The sequence below is a fragment of the Lepidochelys kempii genome, chromosome 2 (assembly GCF_965140285.1).
Source record: "Lepidochelys kempii isolate rLepKem1 chromosome 2, rLepKem1.hap1, whole genome shotgun sequence".
Lineage (NCBI taxonomy): Eukaryota > Metazoa > Chordata > Testudines > Cheloniidae > Lepidochelys > Lepidochelys kempii.
In genome coordinates, this window is record NC_136381.1 from 119,318,960 (window position 1) to 119,338,321 (window position 19,362).

Sequence of the window (19,362 nt, forward strand, 5' to 3'; positions counted from 1 at the left end):
ATCTGCTGTTCCCTCAGTTGGTCTCAGTTTCCATGTGCCTCTCATCGTGTGAGCATCTCGCCACACTGAGTGTTATTCTAGTGTTTAAAGATATGTATTTTTCGTACAACATGGCCCCTAAATGCAAGCCAACTACTTTATCTGGTGCTCAACCGAAGAAACAGCAATCTGTTCCAACACTGGAGGAAAAACTGGCTGTGTTGGACTTATTGAGAGATGCTATGTCGGTCTCCAATGTGGAGTGTGAATATGGCTACAACGAATCTAGCATCCGTGCCATCAAGATTTGAGAGAGAGAAGTGGTGTCAAGCGCTCCAATAACTGCTAAGGTGACGTGCCAGGTAAGTGATAAGAATTTAGTGAAGACTGAAAAGGCATTAAACTTATGGCTGGAAGACATGAACCGTAAATGTGTGCCTATTGATGGCAACACATTGCGAGAAAAGGCTCTTAGCCTCTACACGCTGTTCAAACCTCCCACCAAAGAGGGACAACCTTCTGATGAGAAGGAATTCAAAGCCAGCCAAGGTTGGCTTAACAGTTTTAGGAACTGCTTCAACCTCAGAAACTTGCAGACTACTGGTGAAGCTGCATCTGCCAATGAAGAGGCAGCAAAAGCCTACCCCAAACAATTAAAGAAAATCATAGAAGTAAAGGGCTATCTTCCGGAACAAGTTTTTAATGCTGATGAGACTGGGCTCTTCTGGAAAAGAATGCGCAACCGCACTTACATTTCGAAATCAGAAAGACAAGTCCCTGGCTTCAAAGCTGCTAAAGACCATGTGACTCTGTTGTTTTGTGGCAATGCAGCTGGGCATTTAGTAAAGCCAGGCTTACTCTACAGGGTTGCAAATCCCTGTGCCCTAAAAGGCAAGAACGAAGTCTCCTGCCTGTGTTCTGGCAATCAAATAAAAAGGCTTGGGTGACGGCAGCATTATTTCTGGATTGGTTCCACAAGTGTTTCATTCCGGAGGTCAAGCAGTACCTTGAAGAGAAAGGACTTGACTTTAAAATGTTGCTGATTGTAGCCAATGCTCCTGGGCACCATGCGGCACTCCGGTTTGCACATAACGATGTTGAAGTCGTCTTTCTCCCCCCCCACCCCGATACCACCTCCATCCTCCAACCTCTCGACCAAGTCGTGATTCACTGTGTCAAGGCCACGTACATGAGGCTTATGTTCTCACGGATACTTAGCACTATGGATGCTGATCCCAATCTTAATGTGTTGGACTGTTGGAAGTCCTTCAACATTGCCAATTGCATCACTTACATTAAACAGGCAATGGATGCAACCAAGCCTGAAACAGTCAATGCATGTTGGCAAAACCTATGCAAAGAATGTGTGAACAGGGTCGGCTCTAGGTTTTTTGCTGCTCCATGCAAAAATTTTTTTGTCCGTCCCCCCTTTTTTTTCCACGGCCCCTGCCGCTGGCCCTGCCACAACTCCGCCCCTTCCCTGCCCCATGCCAGCCCCTTCCCCAAATCCCTGGCTCCGCTTTTCCCTTCCTACTTCTCCCTCCCAGGCTTGCCACGCAAAACAGCTGTTTTGCATGGCAAGCCTAGGAGGGAGGGGGGAGAAGCGGAGTGGCAGCGTGCTCAGGGGAGCAGGTGGAGTGGAGGTGAGCTAGGGTGGGGTGGGGGATGGGGAGGGCCGTGGGAAATAACCCTCGGGGGGGGGCAGAGGAACCTCTCCCTTCCCCAGCTCACCTCCACTCCACCGCCGCCTTCTCCCTCAAGCGTGCCACCGCGCCGCTTCTCCCCACTCCCTCCCAGGCTTGCCGTGCGAAACAGCTGTTTTGCAGCAAGCCTGGGAGGGAGGGAAGGAGGGGGGAGTAGCAGTGTGGCGGCGGCATGCTCAGGGGAGCAGGCAGAGGTGGAGGTGAGCTGAGGCGGGGGAGGGCACGGGGAGCTGCCGGTGGGTGCAAAGCACCCACCAATTTTTGCCTGTGGGTGCTCCAGCCCCAGAGCACCCATGGAGTCAGCGTCTATGATGGCCGGTGCCAGAATGCCGCCCCTGGAAATGTGCTGCCCCAACCACATGCTTGCTTTGCTGGTGCCTAGAGCCAGTCCTGTGTGTGAATGATTTTAAGGGTTTCCCGACCATTGACAAAGAAGTGAAATACATTGTTCAGGTGGCCAGGCAAGTGGGTGGTGATGGCTTCGTCGACATCCTTGAGGAAGAAATTGAAGAATGAATTGACAGCCATAGAGAAACATTGGCTAACGAAGAGTTAGAGGAACTGATAAAATCGTCTACAGAAGATGAAGATGATGACGACGAACAGGAAGAGCCAGCAAGTTGGAATCTTCATAAATTTTCTGAAGTGTTCCAAGCAGCGAAACACTTGAATGATTTAATTTCTGAATATGATCCCTCTATGGAACGAAGCCTCAAAATCACACGTAGTATTATGGACGATTTGAGACCGTATCAAGAAATGTTTGAGCAGCTCAAGAGACAACAGCGACAGTTGTCGATCACCATGTTTCTCAAGGAAAGACAACCAGCAGCAGATGAGCATATGCAATCAACTTCTCGAGCTGAACCAGAGCCAACCACTTACGACTCGCTCTCCATCACCCAAGCTCTCCGTCACCTCCATCTCCTGGATTGACATCAAGCCTTGACGACCCCCTGTAATTACGCCCTGTAATTAAAAATACAGTACTGTAAAATTATATTTTGCATATGTACTCTTTATTAGATGCTGTACATTACTGTATACATTATACATTTATACATGTTACTGTACAGGGTTGTATACACAGAACCATGTACAGTATATTGTACTTTATGTGCGATTTAAGGGATTTTCAAGGGTAATTTTGACTGTACACGATTTTCATCTTACGCGCTGACTTTAGAACCTAACCCCCGCGTAAGATGCGACTCCACTGTACTTGAGCGACATTCGCCACTGTACGGAGGACAACCATGAAGTCTATGCAACACTTAAGTCTCACTTAAAAACTCAAAATAGGTTTTAAGTGGTGTATAGGCCTTGTGCTGGCCCTTTTATCCAGGCATGAGTTTCACTCTCTGTAAGAGCAGTGAAATCAGGCTCTAAATTATATTTTAACCCTGTTAGCCTTGCAGACCCAGAGAGTAATCTGGATTCTATTTCTTCTCATGCCTCATAAATAGAACTGTTTATTAAGTCCCAATCAATCATATCTGCAAATCCATCAAAGACAATGCGACTCCACAGATGTCACCAAGGGCATGATTTGAAAAGAAGGGAACTGCACCTGTGTAAATGAGGGCGGAAATTGGCTTGCAGAATCCTTATTATTGCATGAGAAGGAAAGAGCCCAGTTTGGGATCTCAGATTGTGGTTGCAAAGATGACAGAGAAATCATCTTATTACTTTTATACTGAGTGGATTGGATATGGAAACAGCAGAGAAGCAATACACACTGGGACACACTGTGCTATTTTTACAATCGTATCAGAACAGAACTCCCTTTTCGAATACAATCCCTGCTGCAATGAGTTTGGTTGTTCCAGTCCAAGTCCCGATGGACACATTTCCACCTGGCTCAACATAAAACTACACCACCACAAGAGGCACCCATGCTGACAGCCTCTTAGAGAATCCAGCAACTGAATGGTCTTAGAAATGGAACCATCCTCTCTATTCTAAACAGGTTAGTTCCTCTAGGTTGGGATTGATTTTTATGGGCAGGGTGGTATGAGGAAGCTTACATTACCACTGCCTGCTATATAGCAAACAGAAGATTCCAGTTATGAGGTCTGTGAAGGCAGCACAATTAGCAGGTATTCCTGTAAATTCACAAGATTGTTTTTAAAGGGACATGCAAGATGCATTATTTGTAGAGGCAATGGCAGTAGACATTTCTTTAATCAGTATTTATGCCCACTAATTCTTCTAAATTTAGCACCTGTGTCCACTAATCTCCAAGACATCTGGAAGGCATCAGATATCAAAAGGAAAGTAATTGCTCTGGCTCTGGGGAATTAAGCATTGAATTTGTGGGGAAGAAGGATTTAGTCAATGGATTTCTTTCAGGACACCCCCAAAATCTGGCTGCTGCAACTGCTTAGTAAGCAAATGGTGAATCAAACATCTGTGTGCCATGTAAGCACAACTAAACCTATACAATTACTGTGCTCATTCACTTGCATAACAAGTCACATGCCAATTACTTCACTTAGCCTGTTTGGGAGGAGGAGGATCCACTGAAACAGAGTCTGCAGAGCAGCTGGAAGCAATTTCTTTGTCTTCTCATTACTTTCTTTTGATCTTCTCTCTTCATATTTGGCTATGTAGTCACTGCAAATAAGGGGTGTGTTTACTGTGAGATAACTAACTTGCATTAGTTATCCCACTGTAAAATCTGAGTGGAGACAAGGCACATGTAATTTTAAGCATGATGTACCTCTGGGGGAGGGGTGGTCAACACTGTACCTCCACCTGTGGTTGACCACACCTATTTAGTTCACTATTAAATCTACAGGTGCCTTGTCTCCAGTAGGATTTTACAGGGGGATCATTAATGCACATTTGTTATCTCATGGTAAAAACACATGGCAATGAATATAAAGCCTTTCTGTCTGTCTCCTCTTTCAGGCAGTGGATCTGGGCTGACCGTGTTTAAGAGCCCTTAATACAGGGGAGTAGACAGCTTTTTTTATTTGGGAGAGCTAAATAAAATAGCTATTGAATGTCATCTTTGCCTCTGTCACAATAATTAGCTAGTGTAATAACCTAATGTCTCAGTTTCTCTTCAGCCCAGGCTTTCATAAGCATCTGACAGTCTCAGCTGCTTGAAGTCCCTCGCCTTCCCTTGTGGTATCAGCTGGCTCGTGGTAGCTGGGGCTCTGCTGAAGATCTCTCCTGTAGCAGGCTCTAATTCCTTTCTTCCCTGGTTGGGAAATGGTTCTGCAACCAGCATCTCCTGTTCTTGTGAAGCGGAACTCTGTGTGCCTTGGTGAGGTTCGCCTGTCTGTGCTTTTCCCACTCTTACTGCAGCAATGCTGGCTATTTCCCTCCTCTCAGAAAGGCTAATGATCCACTGCCTTTCTATCTCTAGGTTGTGCATCAGAACTTCTGATTCCCCTCTCTCTTGAGAGACCTGGGACAGGCTCATCTTCCCCCCACTACCATATGCTCTTTTCCAAAGAGAGTAGGGAAGCCAGTCATCATGAAGCCCAAGATTCTTTGGCAGTCTTTTTGCAGCCTCTAACATGCTGGCAGTCAAAGGGCCTCCAGCTACCATCTTATTTGTAGTCTTTTCTTGTCAGAGACTCTGGGTGAGAGAGGACCACAGAAGGTTATACAAGAAAAACATAAAAGCAATTGTTTTCCAATGTAATCAACTGCTCAGGTACAGGCTGTTCCCTTTCTTCATTTTGACACATTCCAAACAAACTGTTTTACAACAAATGCAGTGACTATATAAAACCGAGAGGACAGCTAAATGTTTCAGTTTGCCAGACAGTTGTGTGTGTGTGTGTGTTTTAATTCTGCAATTCTAAGCCATTCTTACTGAGTAGCAACTGAAGTACAGAAACAATGTATATTTTCAAGATGCTAAAAGGAAATAGTTTTAAAAATGGCTGATTAAAAAGGAAGACACTACATGTCTTTCCATGTGTGTAACTTTGGAAAGCTTTGATCTTTCTGGTTTGATGATTTTCAAGGATTCCATTATTAGGAAGCTAGTGATGACATGCTTTCTTTGTACCTAAAAGTTGTACAATAGTAGAGACTATGTTTGGTTAACTACACAGATGAAGCTTTCACATGGTCTCATTTCAAAATTTGAAAATTATTCAAATTCTTGATGCTCTCATAAATCCAAATGTAACAGAAATGCCATTTCAAGACATGCTTCAGGTGTATGGTTCCGACTTCAGCCATAATGGACTAATCACTCAGCATCATCTGTTGGAAACCAACCATCATCTTACAGAAAGATTGCTGAAGTCAGTTCAGAAATATCTGAATTTCCTCAGCTAAACTATACATCGGCTGTTTTCCAAAGTGGACTGTGGCTGAAAAATTCTATCACATTTGGGGGCAAAAATTGTATTTACTATTATGCTGGTGAAAAACAGTGTTATGTTGGCATTGCTTATGCCATTGACTGAAGGCACATATACCAGCTTAATGTAGTGGAATAACAAAGAGAATGCCATATGAAGTGTTGCAGCATTTCTTTGTGATCCTCTGTTCTTTTATATCCTAGTCATTGAAACAGGCCAAGAGCCAGTATTACTCTTCCCCATTATCATCTACTAAGATTGTTCCTCTTAATAAAAGGATTTTTTTTTAGTTTCATAGATGATTTTTCCTCTACTTCCCCCCACACCCTTCATGGCACCTTCTTCCTTTCTCCAAAACTTCCTGTGTTGCATTTTGGATGCTCTCCTGAAGTATGTGAATAGCTCACGTGTAGCTCGGCACTCTTCTTAGGCTGCTGATGGCAGCATTCCTCTGTTGACAAAATGTCTCCAGTTAGTCTCTTCCAGCTGGAGAGACATTCTAGGAACTTGCATTTCCTGGCTGCCTACTTAGTTTTCAGATTCCTCTGATGTCCTAGCTTCACTGTGCAGCAGAGATAGAAAATTATATTGTAAGTTTAACGGAGGTCACCCAATACAGCATTTTTTGCATAGCTGATGATTCATACTTGCCCTCAAATACATTGGGTGTGTACCGGTGAGCACTATGGCTGATTTTACGCTAGGGGCCCAACCCTGCTCCAGTTGAAGTTAACTGGAATTTTGCTATTTATTTCACAGGGAGCAGAAGCAGGTGCTATGGGTCAGCTCCTGTGAAATGCTAAAGCACCTGCAAGGAGTTGAGTGCCCTGCACTCCCATTGACTTCAACAGGAGCTGATCTAAAGGGCGTAGAACCATTCCTGTTGACTTCAGTGAGCTTGGAATTAGCACCATGAAGGAGGCAGTGGGCCACTTTCCAGGATCGGGCCCTATGAGATGAGGCAACTTTAGCAATGTACTGGAATGAAGGTTTGATCCTTTATATGGCTGAGGTGTAGAAGAGTGATTACATCTAGAATCAGAAATTTGCCAGATCTGATTGTATCATATACCTACGGTTACTTGGCTGCCTGGCTTCTGGAAGATTGAGAAATGTTCACCTGTCAGTGCAAATCTCTTAACTTTAACTGCAAAAATCCTTTGAAAATGAAATAACACACAATATAAATGTTAGGTAGCATTATTTTTTCCCCTTACAACTCTAGTATGTATCCATTTGTGGTATAATCATTTATTTAATCACAAATTTATTAATGAAAACAAACACCAAACACTGTGCTAAAGCCCAGTACATTCTTTCTCTTTAGCTTGAACTAATTGATAGTTTGTTTCCCTATGAAGGCTTTCCTATATTATCATTCTCATTTAGTACGCAATGAAGGGAGCATATACACTCCCACCTGAATATTTTGAAAATATCCATTTAGGAGACAAGCAGAGACCCTGACCCAAATCCTGAGCTGGGCTGTGCTCTGCTGGCCCTAGGAGAATGACCCCAGTGTAAGGAGATTGTTGGGTGGAATAGAGCCAGTGTTGCAGCTGGTATAGACCAGCTGGGGGTATATGTAAGGTGTCCCAATGTCCTGATGATGCCCAGCTAGGGTCCTGGCCCAATGGCAGCTGCTACAAGCTAAAGCAATGCATAGGGTGACTGGCCAGGATCCAGGAAGCATATAAGTATCTTAAAGCCTCCCTGTACCCCAATCCTGTGCAGTCCTGTGGGCATTCTACTTTCTATTCCCCTGTCAACTTTCCTCGTCTGAGTACTGGTCTCTTCTTGGTTTCTTTATACAGTCTGGCTGAGTTTTGGGTGAGAGCCTTCTCTGTAGGACTTGCCATTCAAAACAGCCTTTCTTCTGTTCCCAGATTGTCTAACACCCTGGCTAACAATATCACTTTCCCTTAGTCCACTACTTCATAATTCTTTCACTTGCGGCTGCTGTTTAACTCTACAAAGCACTTGGGATATTGATCTATACAAAATAAAGTTTAATTTATTCTTTCATCATTGTTCAGCAGAGAATGTAAGGGTTATAAAAGAAACAGGGTCATACTGAAATCTTAGATGCACAAGGTGTGAAGCATAGCCCACATCCTAGTGTATACAGAAATAAGTAATTGGTACATGTCCCAGTGGAAATAGTTTGTTTTGGATCAATATTCTGTCCCTTAGTAATTTTAAGACTTCAAATATTGACCTGTAGGACACCAGTGAGAGCCCAGCTCTTGGCAGCAGTGACTCAAAGTTACTGCCATCTGATATCTAGTTGATCGACATAACATGGAATTGATGGTTTCTATTCCAGTTGTGGGTAGTATCCAAACCCCTTTGCAATTGGCCCTTTTGTCGGATGTCTTTGGGAGAAAGGCCAAGGATTGTACAGGCACCAAGACTCTTTCTGGTATCAGAAATTTTTCTAAATCAGAGGAAAATGGTGGGGGAGGGAGAATTGGGGGAAGATTTACACTAATACTGCTCAGGCTGTGTTTGTTCTGAGGATGGCACTTCAGTCTTCAGAGCTGTCAATTTTGCACACTTCCCCCATAGTAAATTCACTTAAAAAGTGCCTCAGAAGCCAGAATTCTCTGCTAAATACCCTTGTCCAGTGTCTGGGCTGGGATCTGGGATGTACCATGGAGTGGAAGCTAGAAGGATGTCCCCTCTCCCCAGCCATTTGCTTTGTGGCTGATTCCACAGGGTAATGGCTGGAGTAGATTTTGGAGTTAGAGCACCCTTTGCAAGACTGGAAGAGCTGTATGACAGCAGATCCTCTGAACCCACCACTCCCTCATCCCCAGCCTCCTCACTCCCCAGTACAAAGGGGGCTCACTGCCTATGTGGCCTCCCCAAACTCTTGCCATCCACCTTTGTTATACAGAGTTGTATCAGGGCTATTGTAATAGGGCTCCCTGCATCAGCAGGTGTTGGGGGAAGACAAGATTTGCCCCTTCCTGATATTTTTAAATAAGTCTAGTGCTATGGAAATGGATAGTTCAGGTTTCTAGCACCAGTTACAATAATTAGTTCATTATCATCTTTTACTGGTTGCAACTTTTGGCTGGATTAAGCTGCTTTCCCTTCACTACTACAGAACAGGATGAATAACAAAGACTTTGGGTTTCTCCTGTAAAGGAAAGCTCTCCACTGGGCATGTCTTCTACTTGGAGGGGTAATGAAAACCTGGAGAAAGTGCAGGGAAATATTTCATGTTCAATAACATCTTTGATTACAGGCTCTATTTTTATTAAATATGCCAGTTTAGTCCTGTGAGATGGGAACATGGTGATGAATACATTTGAGGCAATTAGGCTTTAAATCACAGTCCTTACATTTGTCTGGTACTTTCTGTAGCATGTATACACACTGGCACAGTTAGTGTGCATTGAGGTGTAATTTATCTGTCTGCATTTTGAGTCAGAGAGTTTCCTCAGGGCACCTCTGACTACTTTACTCTTATAACCCTCAATGGATATACTAGGTGTAGTTCATGTTTTTCTTGCTCTAGAAATCAAGTTACAAAGTAAAACTGACTGTGACCCTCAAAATCTAGCAGCCAGCAGTTCCCATTACAAGTAACAATACACCTTTCTTGCTTATGAACTGATAGCTAATATTCTGTACCATTATCACAGTATCTCAATTAAAAGATAGTCACCAGGCTGCAGTTTCACAGCCATTCTGCTGAAAAATATTTTTATTTTTGTTACTGTTGGAAGATTGGAGATCATCTCATGCTTTGAGGGGCATGTCAAATGGCGACTGTCTCAAAGCCTGCGGTTTCTGAACTGGGAGACCAGCTCAAATCCTGGGCCATTTCATAGTAAACATTTGAGGATTTTTAAAAAAAGCTATTGAACTGACTTTCTTCCAACTTGATTTGATTTATACATTTCATTAAGACTTACAAACCTAACCAAGTCTAAAGACTGTATGTACTTACTGTTCAGTAACTTACTGCGCTGTTGTTTAAGAAATTCCTTTTTGTATTGTGTTGTTTGACAACTAATTTATAATTACACACAAAAAACTCATTAAAAGAACATTATTAAGGATTCAAAGTCAAACACTAAAAAATGGGAAACACTGGAATTAAGGCTGACCTGCTTCATTTGTTGCAGGAGTTGGGAGACGTGTACTATTTGTAGTAGTGGGGCAGGCTGCTCTAGGCACACCCATAACTATAGGCCTCCCCTTCAGGTAAAGGGGAGGAACCACTAATCCCAGCCTACAATTGATTCTGGGGCCAACAAATGAAAAAACAGGCCTGGGAGTGAGATCAGAGGTAAAGAATAGGGGATTGAGAGGTGGACAAGGAGCAGAGAACCCCAGACCGCACCAACTGCTCCTCAAAGGGGTCTAGGAAGTCAGTGGACATGGTCTATAGGAATTCTGCTCTGAGGCATGACTAGACAAGGGAACCGAAATAGGCCCCACAGTTGTGAAGTATTGCCTGTCAGACTTTCTCCTCCTGGAGTGATGGATGGCCATCTTGGTCAGTGTCAGGAGGAGGTCCTGTGACTTTGTGGGGCCACGGATGGCTTGTGCATAGATCAGGAGATGGGAGCAAAAATGCAGCCAGAACCTCAGTAAGAGGTTCAGGAGGAGCTGGAAGAGGGCCTGCAACCTGATGCACCCTATGTAGATGTGCACCAGGGTCTCCTCACCGCAAAAAGGACAGGTGTTGGGGGAGTACTTGAACTGCACCAGGTACATGCCTGGGCTCACAGCTCCATGGATGAGCCACCAACCTGGTGGGCCATGGAAGCAGAGAGAAGTGCAGAGTGGCCCACTGGGGTTCCTCACCCTCTGCTGGTTGGTAAATGGATAATGAATCAGGAAGAAAAAGGACGGTCTCATGGTTAAGGCAGTTGAATGCTGTCCTGGAGAAATGGATTCTATCCATGTTTCTGCTACAGTGGCCTAGACCCTGAAAGTTATCAAGGCAAATCAATGGCCATTCACAAATAAATTGTTTGCCTAAATATACTAGCAATAGCTCCAATCTTACAAACACTTTTACTAGTGAAGTAACTTTACATACTGACTGTCTACATGCGCCATTGTTTGCAGAATCATTGTCTATACTGTTTTTATGATTTCCACAAATTTGAAATTTCTGCTTTTCTCAAAGGCATCTGGCAGGAAAAAATCCAAAAGGTGAAATTGACTGTAAACAAAAGTAAAACTCACTAGCCTTTCTCCCAGCCTAGAGAAATGCAAAGGGAAAAAAGTTATCAGCATTTATTATGAAAAGTAAATTATATTTACAGTTATTTTTAGATATTAGATTTTATTGGTAAATGTTGGTGAATGTCAATTTCACCATAGGCTCACAAACAGATGAAAAAATATTTCCACTGATAATCGAAATTTACAGACAGGCAAAGAAAGAAAAAGGCTGCTTGAGAACTTCTTAGAGTTGGATTTTAGGATATTTAGTTCATATATTTAGAGTGTGATGTTGACAAATTGTATTTTAATGGTTGTACAGTTTTAACTTTTTGAAACTCAGTGTCTACTGTCACTGAATAATTATCAGCTCCCCCATTGTCTGATCCCCCATCATTTTCAACAGTTGTAAAAATTTAAATCAATACAAATTGCAAAAAAAAATTAAAACCCATAATTCTGCACAACTGTGAAAATTTAAATTGATACAAAAATACTTAAAAACAAACATTGATAATTCAGTTGAAATTATAAAAATTGAATTCTGTCAAGCCTAGTTTTAATTATCTCAGAGATTAACACAGGTAATTATTTGTTTGTAATTTAATTTTTCACCTGACACTCTCTTTGAAATTATGCACATACATCTTTCAAGTTCCAACTATTTTGTATCTGTCTAGGCTTCAGAGACAGGATGTTCTGGTTCAACCTCTAGTCTTTCCTTTGACCCCTCTGGGCCTCCCCATCAGTTACTCTTTATGTTCTGGTTATCTAATTTCCCTTCTTCAGTCACTCAGGGTGGTTTTGTAACTTGGCTTCTCATAGCTTGTCTGAACCAGCAAGCTGCAGGACTCTTATCTTACTGAATAATAGACATAATAGAGGAAATAATTCACATAGAACTAAACAACGTTATTTTACTCCCCCACCCACCCCCTATCGTTTTAATTAGAAAGGAACAACTATTAACCTTGGAGCTATTTTTCATGTTCAAGTCTTTTTTGCTCCTACCACTAATAAATTAGTTAATTGTGAAGGGCTTTGCATATTTCCATGAAAAGTGCCATGTAAGTATAATTTGTGTTGTGGTGTAAACAAGTTCACAGAACTCATTTACAAGAACATATGCCAAATGTAACAACTGTTATCCAAGACAGTGTTGCAATGCTTTTCCATCCTACCCCAGCGCTGGCTGCATTCCAGTGGTGGGTGAAAGCAGTTATAATTTATTAAGGGATGTTGGTGATCTTCCCGGAGGATATATATGTTGATGTAAAATACAGCACTACCTCTGCTGCAGTAGTGATACTATCTTGGCCACCTGAAGGGGTGCTGTTAGGCTGGATTCATTTTAACTCTACCCCGTTTTATTCTCCTTACACTAACACAATGTCATATCCAACCCATAGGGGATAAAAGCATCTCTTTACCAACTCACAGCGAATAAGCCATTTGCCTAAGTACATTTAAACAGCTTTAAGAGACCAGACAGATATCTCAACACTAGCCAAAAGAGATACCCTAGCGGGACGTGCTTAACTGAAGAGACTCCGGGAGAAGGAAGCCTAGCACGAAGACCCACTCCGATTCCTTTAAACTGGGGGTAGCTAGAGTGAGGAGGAGAGGAACCAAAGCGATCAGAGGTGTGTGTGTGTGAGTCGATCTTGTTTCAAAAGCTGCTACGTTCGCTGACACCCCCCCACACACACACACACACATCGAGCCATCCTGCTGGTGCTGGCTGACACCACATCCACCGCCTTGTGCCTGAGCCAAACCCTGCTGCTGTTCAGCGCAAGCTCCTAAATCCTCCTCCACTTTCCTAGCCGGCTCGGTCCCCCTGCCCCAGAGAGCCGGAGCAGCAGGCGGCGCAGGAGATCAGCGGATCTGGCCAGGGTGGCCAGTGAGCGCGCTGGATTTCCCCCCTCTTCTGCTGATCATGGCTTGAGCTCGGCTGCCGGTGGAGGTGCCTGGGGTGGGGGAAGGGCTGCGTCCGGCTGCTCCCTGCAGGGGGAGCCAGGCTGCCGCCGAGGGCCCGGGCGCAGGTGCTGTTACCTTTACCTCTGGGGGCGGGCTGGGGGCTGGCTCTGCAGGTTGAGGCTGCCGAGAGAGGCGCACTCGGAAGGGAGTGGGGAGCGCTCCCCGCCCCTTTCCCCCGGTACGTGCAGCAGCAGGAGCCGAGGCGAACTGCAGCCTCGGGAGAGAGAAAGAGGCGCCGCCACGCAGCGGAGCGAGCTTCGCCCGGCAGCAGCGGCGGCTCTCGGGGCTTCTCCCGCAGCCCGGCGGGCCCCGGGGTGGGGGGACTCGCCCCCCGTGGCGCGGAGCCAGATGTGCGGGGCCAGGGGCTGGAAGGAGCCAGCCAGGCGGTGCCGTGAGCTCTGCCCTGCGGGGCCGCTGCCCCCGGCTTGCCCACGGGACCCGTAGCGGGTGCTGGGGCAGGGAAGCCGCGGCGCGGCCGTGCGGAGCGGAGGCGGCTTTGCAGAGGCTTCCCCAACGCGGCCGGGTGGCGGCGCGGGGCAGGCTCGGTTGCAGCTGCCGGCGGCGGGGGTGTCTCGGCCGAGCGCGGCTTGAGGCGCAGGGCAGGGGGAGTCCCCGGCTGCGTGGGCGGCTCGGGTCGCCCTCCCCGGGCGTGCGGAGCCCGCGGCGCAGTTGGCAGCTCCGCGCTCACTTCGAAGCGCCCAGGCTCGGAGCGCGGCCGGCCCCATCCCGCCCCCTCGGCTCTCTATGTGAGGCTCCCGGATGGCGATAGACCGGCGACGCGAAGCGGCCGGCGGAGGCCGGCAGCTGCCCGAGGAGAACGGGTCCCTGCCGGCCGGGGAGGCGGGCTCGGCAGCAGCAGCGGCGCCGGCGGTGGCTCCCCCCGCGGCCGCGGAGATCCAGACCCTGCCGCCGCCGTCTGCCGGCGGCTCCTGCAGCCCCCTGCTGCTGGACTACGATGGCTCGGTGCTGCCTTTCCTGGGCGGGCTGGGCGGCGGGTACCAGAGGACCCTGGTGCTGCTCACTTGGATCCCGGCCCTTTTCATCGGCTTCAGCCAGTTCTCGGACTCCTTCCTGCTGGACCAGCCGGACTTCTGGTGCCTGGAGGCGGACGGGCAGGGCAACGGGACGGGCCACTTGACCCGGGGCCCCGCGAACCGCAGCCAGAGCGGCATAGGCGGGATGCTGGGGACCCCGGCGCTGCCCACCCCGCCGCCGGGAGACAACGCCAGCCAATGCCATTGCCACGAGTGGCAGTACCGGATCAGAGCCGGCCTCGTCCAGAACGTCGTGAGCAAGGTAAGGAGCAGGGGGGGCTCCCCCGGGCATCTCCCCCTCCCGCGGCGCCGCCCCCGCACTGCGCCCCTGGCCGCTCTGCTCCAGGGCTGCTGGCTTATTAGCAGTCCTTAATTTGTGCTGGGTCTGAGCCCCCACACCTCTAGGCTTGGCCGTTCATAGCCCTCGCCCCCGTGGGCTTGTTGCCTCAGTTATGAAAGTAAAAAAATTGCTTGAGCCCCAGCACCTAATTGCTTGAGCCTTGACACCTCTTTCATTACAAATTAAGTATTGCTTATTTGTCCCTCCAAGCAGGGGCGCTGGAATCATTTGTATAGTGGGGGTGCCTAGAGCTATTGAACCAAACTGTAAACACTGAAAATGATGGAAACCACTTCAAGCCAGGGGGTGCCAGAGCACCCCTAGTTCCAGTACCTTTGCCTCCAAGCTCATTAACACAAGCCCGCCTGACAACTGCATAGGCTGAGGGGTTACAGAAGCTGGAGGACAAAATATGCAAGGTGGGTTTGACTGTGGAGTCCTTCCCCCAGGGGAGGAGGGACACCCCACTTAAACTTGTGCTCAGACATCTAGGAAGGAAAGCAGGCCAGGTGGCAACTAGCTGGTGTCTGGGTCACATGCTTCTGAACCCTTATCTACTTCCTGAATGCCAGATTCTTTATAGGTTTGTTTTTCTAATGGGACTGGCATGAACAAGATATATTACTGGCAGGTGTTGGTCAGAAGTTACGCCCAGCTGTGTCATTGAACCTGAATCCTTAACTTGCAACAACTCTTGTTAATGTAATTCTGGGCCTCTCCTAAACACAGTTGTCAGTATTGCCAATTTTTGTGGCTGTTTTGAACATGCATATACACACATACATATATACAACCTGAAAAATAGGTTGGCACACTGGGCTTGTGATGAAGCATTTGAACCCACACATCCAGAAGCAAAAGCAATCAATAACCCATTAGACAGCTAGCCTTGAATAAATCCCATGCTTTGCATCCTGATGTACTCTTTGAACTAATGTATTTAAAACCCAACCACTTTTTTCCTTTCCTCCTCTTTCCTATCTACTCCAATATTATTCTAGACTTCTGTCTCAGGTTTATGTTTGAATGCATTTTTGTTACTACATTACAAAGTCTTGAGGGACAAGAAATAGGACATGGGGTCTACAGTCAGTGGCTGTTTTACTGATATACTCATCTAATCTTCACAGTTTTCAGTGCTAGCACTAATCTCTCAAGAACTACAAATCCATTGGGCTAATGAAAAGACTATTTTAAAATAAAACCTTTCTACAGTTGTACCATGGTTGTCAGCAAACAGCAAAAAGAAAACACTTCTGACCAGAGAACCTCAAGTCATTACACAGGCTGCCCCTGTACCAATGCAGCATACTAAGCAGATCAGTTTTAGATTACACAACAAAAGCTGTTGAGGGTGGCAGTGAGGAACGCAGATTTGAGAATCACACAACTGGTATGCACTGTGAAATATAAGTATTTCTTTTTGGCAATGTACTTGGTGAAGGAATAAAGGGGGACACATGCATTTTAGGTATAGAAATCATTCTAATCGAAAGGAAAAATGTATACTGCTTGCTTTGTATTGCATAAAGTAATCCTGTAAATCATAAACATGGTTTATAGTTAAAGCTACAATGAACTGATAGTATTTCCATATATGCTAATTAGCATATGTATAGCATATGTATAACTTTGCCCTTACACATGATGAATTTTTAATATATGTTTGTTATTTACATTAGTGGTGCAAAAGTCTTTTTTGTACCATCTGTATACAATTCATTGACATTAGTAAACAACTGTAGCTCATGAGATATAAAACAAAAATGTTACATCATGAGAGTTCCCTTAATCTCAAACCCCCAAAGCTCAGCAAAAATTAGTTCTCACATGGGAACTCTGTTTGGATTAACTGTGCTGCATTGCTTTCCACAACTAGACATGCAGTAATCAAATGACCAGTCTCGTTGCTCTTTCTTGCAGCCAGCACAGGCTCATATCAGTTATTGGAAAGCATTTCAGTTTTTCAGCATGTCCCTCAAAGTGTACATGGTGTGAAAAAATCAACCAGATATAGAGCAAGCAAATAAACCCCAGAAAAAGTCAAAAGCACAATGGGTCAAAAATCTGTCATATTCCCTCTGCAAAGATGAACACACACACTGAATTTAGTGTTATGTGATATAAAACTGCAAATCTGAAATTCAGTGTTTGATGGGGACAGATTATCTTCTGTTATGACTGGAGACTGAGCTATGCATATGTTCTAGGACAGTAGTTTTCAACCTGTGGTCCATGGATCCCCAGGGGTCTGCAGACTGTGCCTAAGATTTCCAAAGGGGTCACACCTCCATCTGAAATTTTTTAGGGGTCCACAAATGAAAAAAGGTTGAAAACCACTGCTTTTGGGCAGTGGTTCTCAACCAGGGGTACACATACCCTTGGGGATACGCAGAGGTCTTCCAGGGGGCACATCAACTCATCCTTATATTTGCCTGGTTTTACAACAGGCTACATAAAAAGCACTAGTGAAGTCAGTACAGACTAAAATTTCATACAGACAATGCCTTGTTTATACAGCTCTATATAGTATACACTGAAATGTAAGTACAATATTTATATTCCAATTGATTTATTTTATAATTATATGGTAAAAATGAGAATGTAAGCAATTTTTCAGTAATTGTGTGCTGGGACACTTTTGTAAGTGTCATAAAAATAAAGGGAAGGGTAACCACCTTTCTGTATACAGTGCTATAAAATCCCTCCTGGCCAGAGGCAAAACCCTTTCACCTGTAAAGGGTTAAGAAGCTAAGATAACCTCGCTGGCACCTGACCAATGAGGAGACAAGATACTTTAAAATCGGGAGGGGGCGGGAAACAAAGGGTTTGTCTGTCTGTCTGTGTGATGCTTTTGCCGGGAACAGATCAGGAATGCAGTCTCAGAACTTCTGTTAATTAGTAAGTAATCTAGCTAGAAATGCGTTAGATTTCCTTTTGTTTAATGGCTGGTAAAATGTTCTGGATGGAATGTATATTCCTGTTTTTGTGTCTTTTTATAATTTAAGGTTTTGCCTAGGGGGATTCTCTGTGTTTTGAATCTGATTACCCTATAAGGTATTTACCATCCTGATTTTACAGAGGTGATTCTTTTACCTTTTCTTTAATTAAAATTCTTCTTTTAAGAACCTGATTGATTTTTCATTGTTCTTTAGATCCAAGGGTTTGGGTCTGTGTTCACTTGTACAAATTGGTGAGGATTTTTATCAAGCCTTCCCCAGGAAAGGGTGTGTAGGACTTGGGGGGATGTTTTCGGGGAAGACGTCTCCAAGTGGGCTCTTTCCCTGTTCTTTGTTTAACACGCTTGGTGGTGGCAGCATACAATTCAAGGACAAGGCAAAGTTTGTACCTTGGGGAAGTTTTTAACCTAAGCTCGTAAAAATAAGCTTAGGGGGTCTTTCATGCAGGTCCCCCACATCTGTATCCCAGAGTTCAGAGTGGGGAAGGAACCTTGACAGTAAGCAAGCAAGTGAAGTGAAACTTGGGGATATGCAAGACAAATCAGACTCCTGAAAGGGGTTCAGTAGTCTGGAAAGGTTGAGAACCACTGTTCTTATGCCTAAAGCAGGGAGATAGCAATCCTAAAATACTGTGTCTGTGTGTGTATAAAACCTTATTAAAATGCTGAGAATCTTTTGAAACTTATTGTGACGTTGACAATAAAAACAGCAGAGAGCATTACTCCTTTATCCTGTAGGCTATAGCCTTGTTTTAAAAAATGCATTCCTTGGAACAATTTAGCACATAGGGTAAATCGATTTTAATGGATAAATAAACAGCTGCGGTCCCTGCTGTCTTTTTTAATTAAAAAAAACAACTTTAACAGACTTCAGAGGGTTTTTTTAAGTATAGTTTTTATTTTTGGTGTGTTTGCTTCTTAAAACTTGGCAGATCTTTCCCACTAAGCTGTAATACTATATAATTACAATCATAGCATTTTCTAAAAGTCAGGATGCCTCTTCAGTTTTGGTTTATTACAAAGGAATGGGGAAAACACGCACACAACAAAGCATCATTTCACCCTGGCTCAAGTTTTCTCAGGTGAATCCATGGGAGTTTTGTCATTGATGTAACTGGGAGCAGGATTGGGCCATAACCGCTAATTCCCATATAGGTATTCCAGCTTCCTTTGTAAAATGGAGCTGCACTGACTTATTCAGAAAGATGGATGCTCAGGTCTCCCTCTTTCTCCCTCCTCTCCCCCACTAAATAAACTTGCTCTTATTACACAATGTTCCGATCTATCTAAATACAGTTTTATGTAATGTATCTTGGACTAATATACACTCAGCCGTGTGATAGCCAGGGGTTATATTGAAACAGCACACAGAGAGCCAAAAAAGTGTAAATCAAAAAGGCACTTTCACTCGGCCAGTATATCCTCTATTTTTAACCTGCATTGCTCCCAGGTAATAGAGGAAGAAAAGTGAGCTCTGTCACGTTCACCTACAATATCTCAACTGTTAAATTATTCATGTTTTTTGGTGCAAAGTGTATTTTGAACTTTTTGTTTTGTTGCTTTCTACTACTTTTGTGTGTGGGTTTGGAATGTCACCTTCCTTTGTTCCTCTCTGGCAGGCAGTTATCCATTAATTAAATGGGTCACTTGAACTAGCTTCCCACCCTCTCTCCTCCCAGTACCCTTCAACAGACTGTAGCCTCTTGCCCAATGTTATATCTGGTACTTGCAGGGTTGAGGTCTTGTCACTTTCAGCACAGCTTTTCAGGGTATCCATTTCTGCCTCTTCTTGGGTCTTTGTTGGTTGTAGTGTTGAGTTGGCTGGTTGATCAGTCGGCAGCAGAAT

General features: G+C 44.8%; 2 protein-coding genes across 3 annotated transcripts in view; both read left to right on the top strand.

Moving 5' to 3' along the window:
• Positions 1 to 19,362, top strand: part of LOC140907042 (tubulin beta-2 chain) — a 455,502-nt gene that overhangs the window by 239,561 nt on the left and 196,579 nt on the right. The gene's annotated exons all lie outside the window — the stretch shown is intronic.
• SLC22A23 (solute carrier family 22 member 23) overlaps positions 13,197 to 19,362 on the top strand; it is a 165,391-nt gene continuing 159,225 nt past the window's right edge. The window contains exon 1 of one of the 2 annotated variants that reach the window (XM_073332151.2): positions 13,197 to 14,479. In XM_073332151.2, the coding sequence (XP_073188252.1) occupies positions 13,943 to 14,479 (537 nt within the window). In that variant the 5' untranslated portion in view covers positions 13,197 to 13,942. The remainder of the gene's footprint in view (positions 14,480 to 19,362) is intronic. The other variant, XM_073332152.2, reaches the window with a different exon arrangement.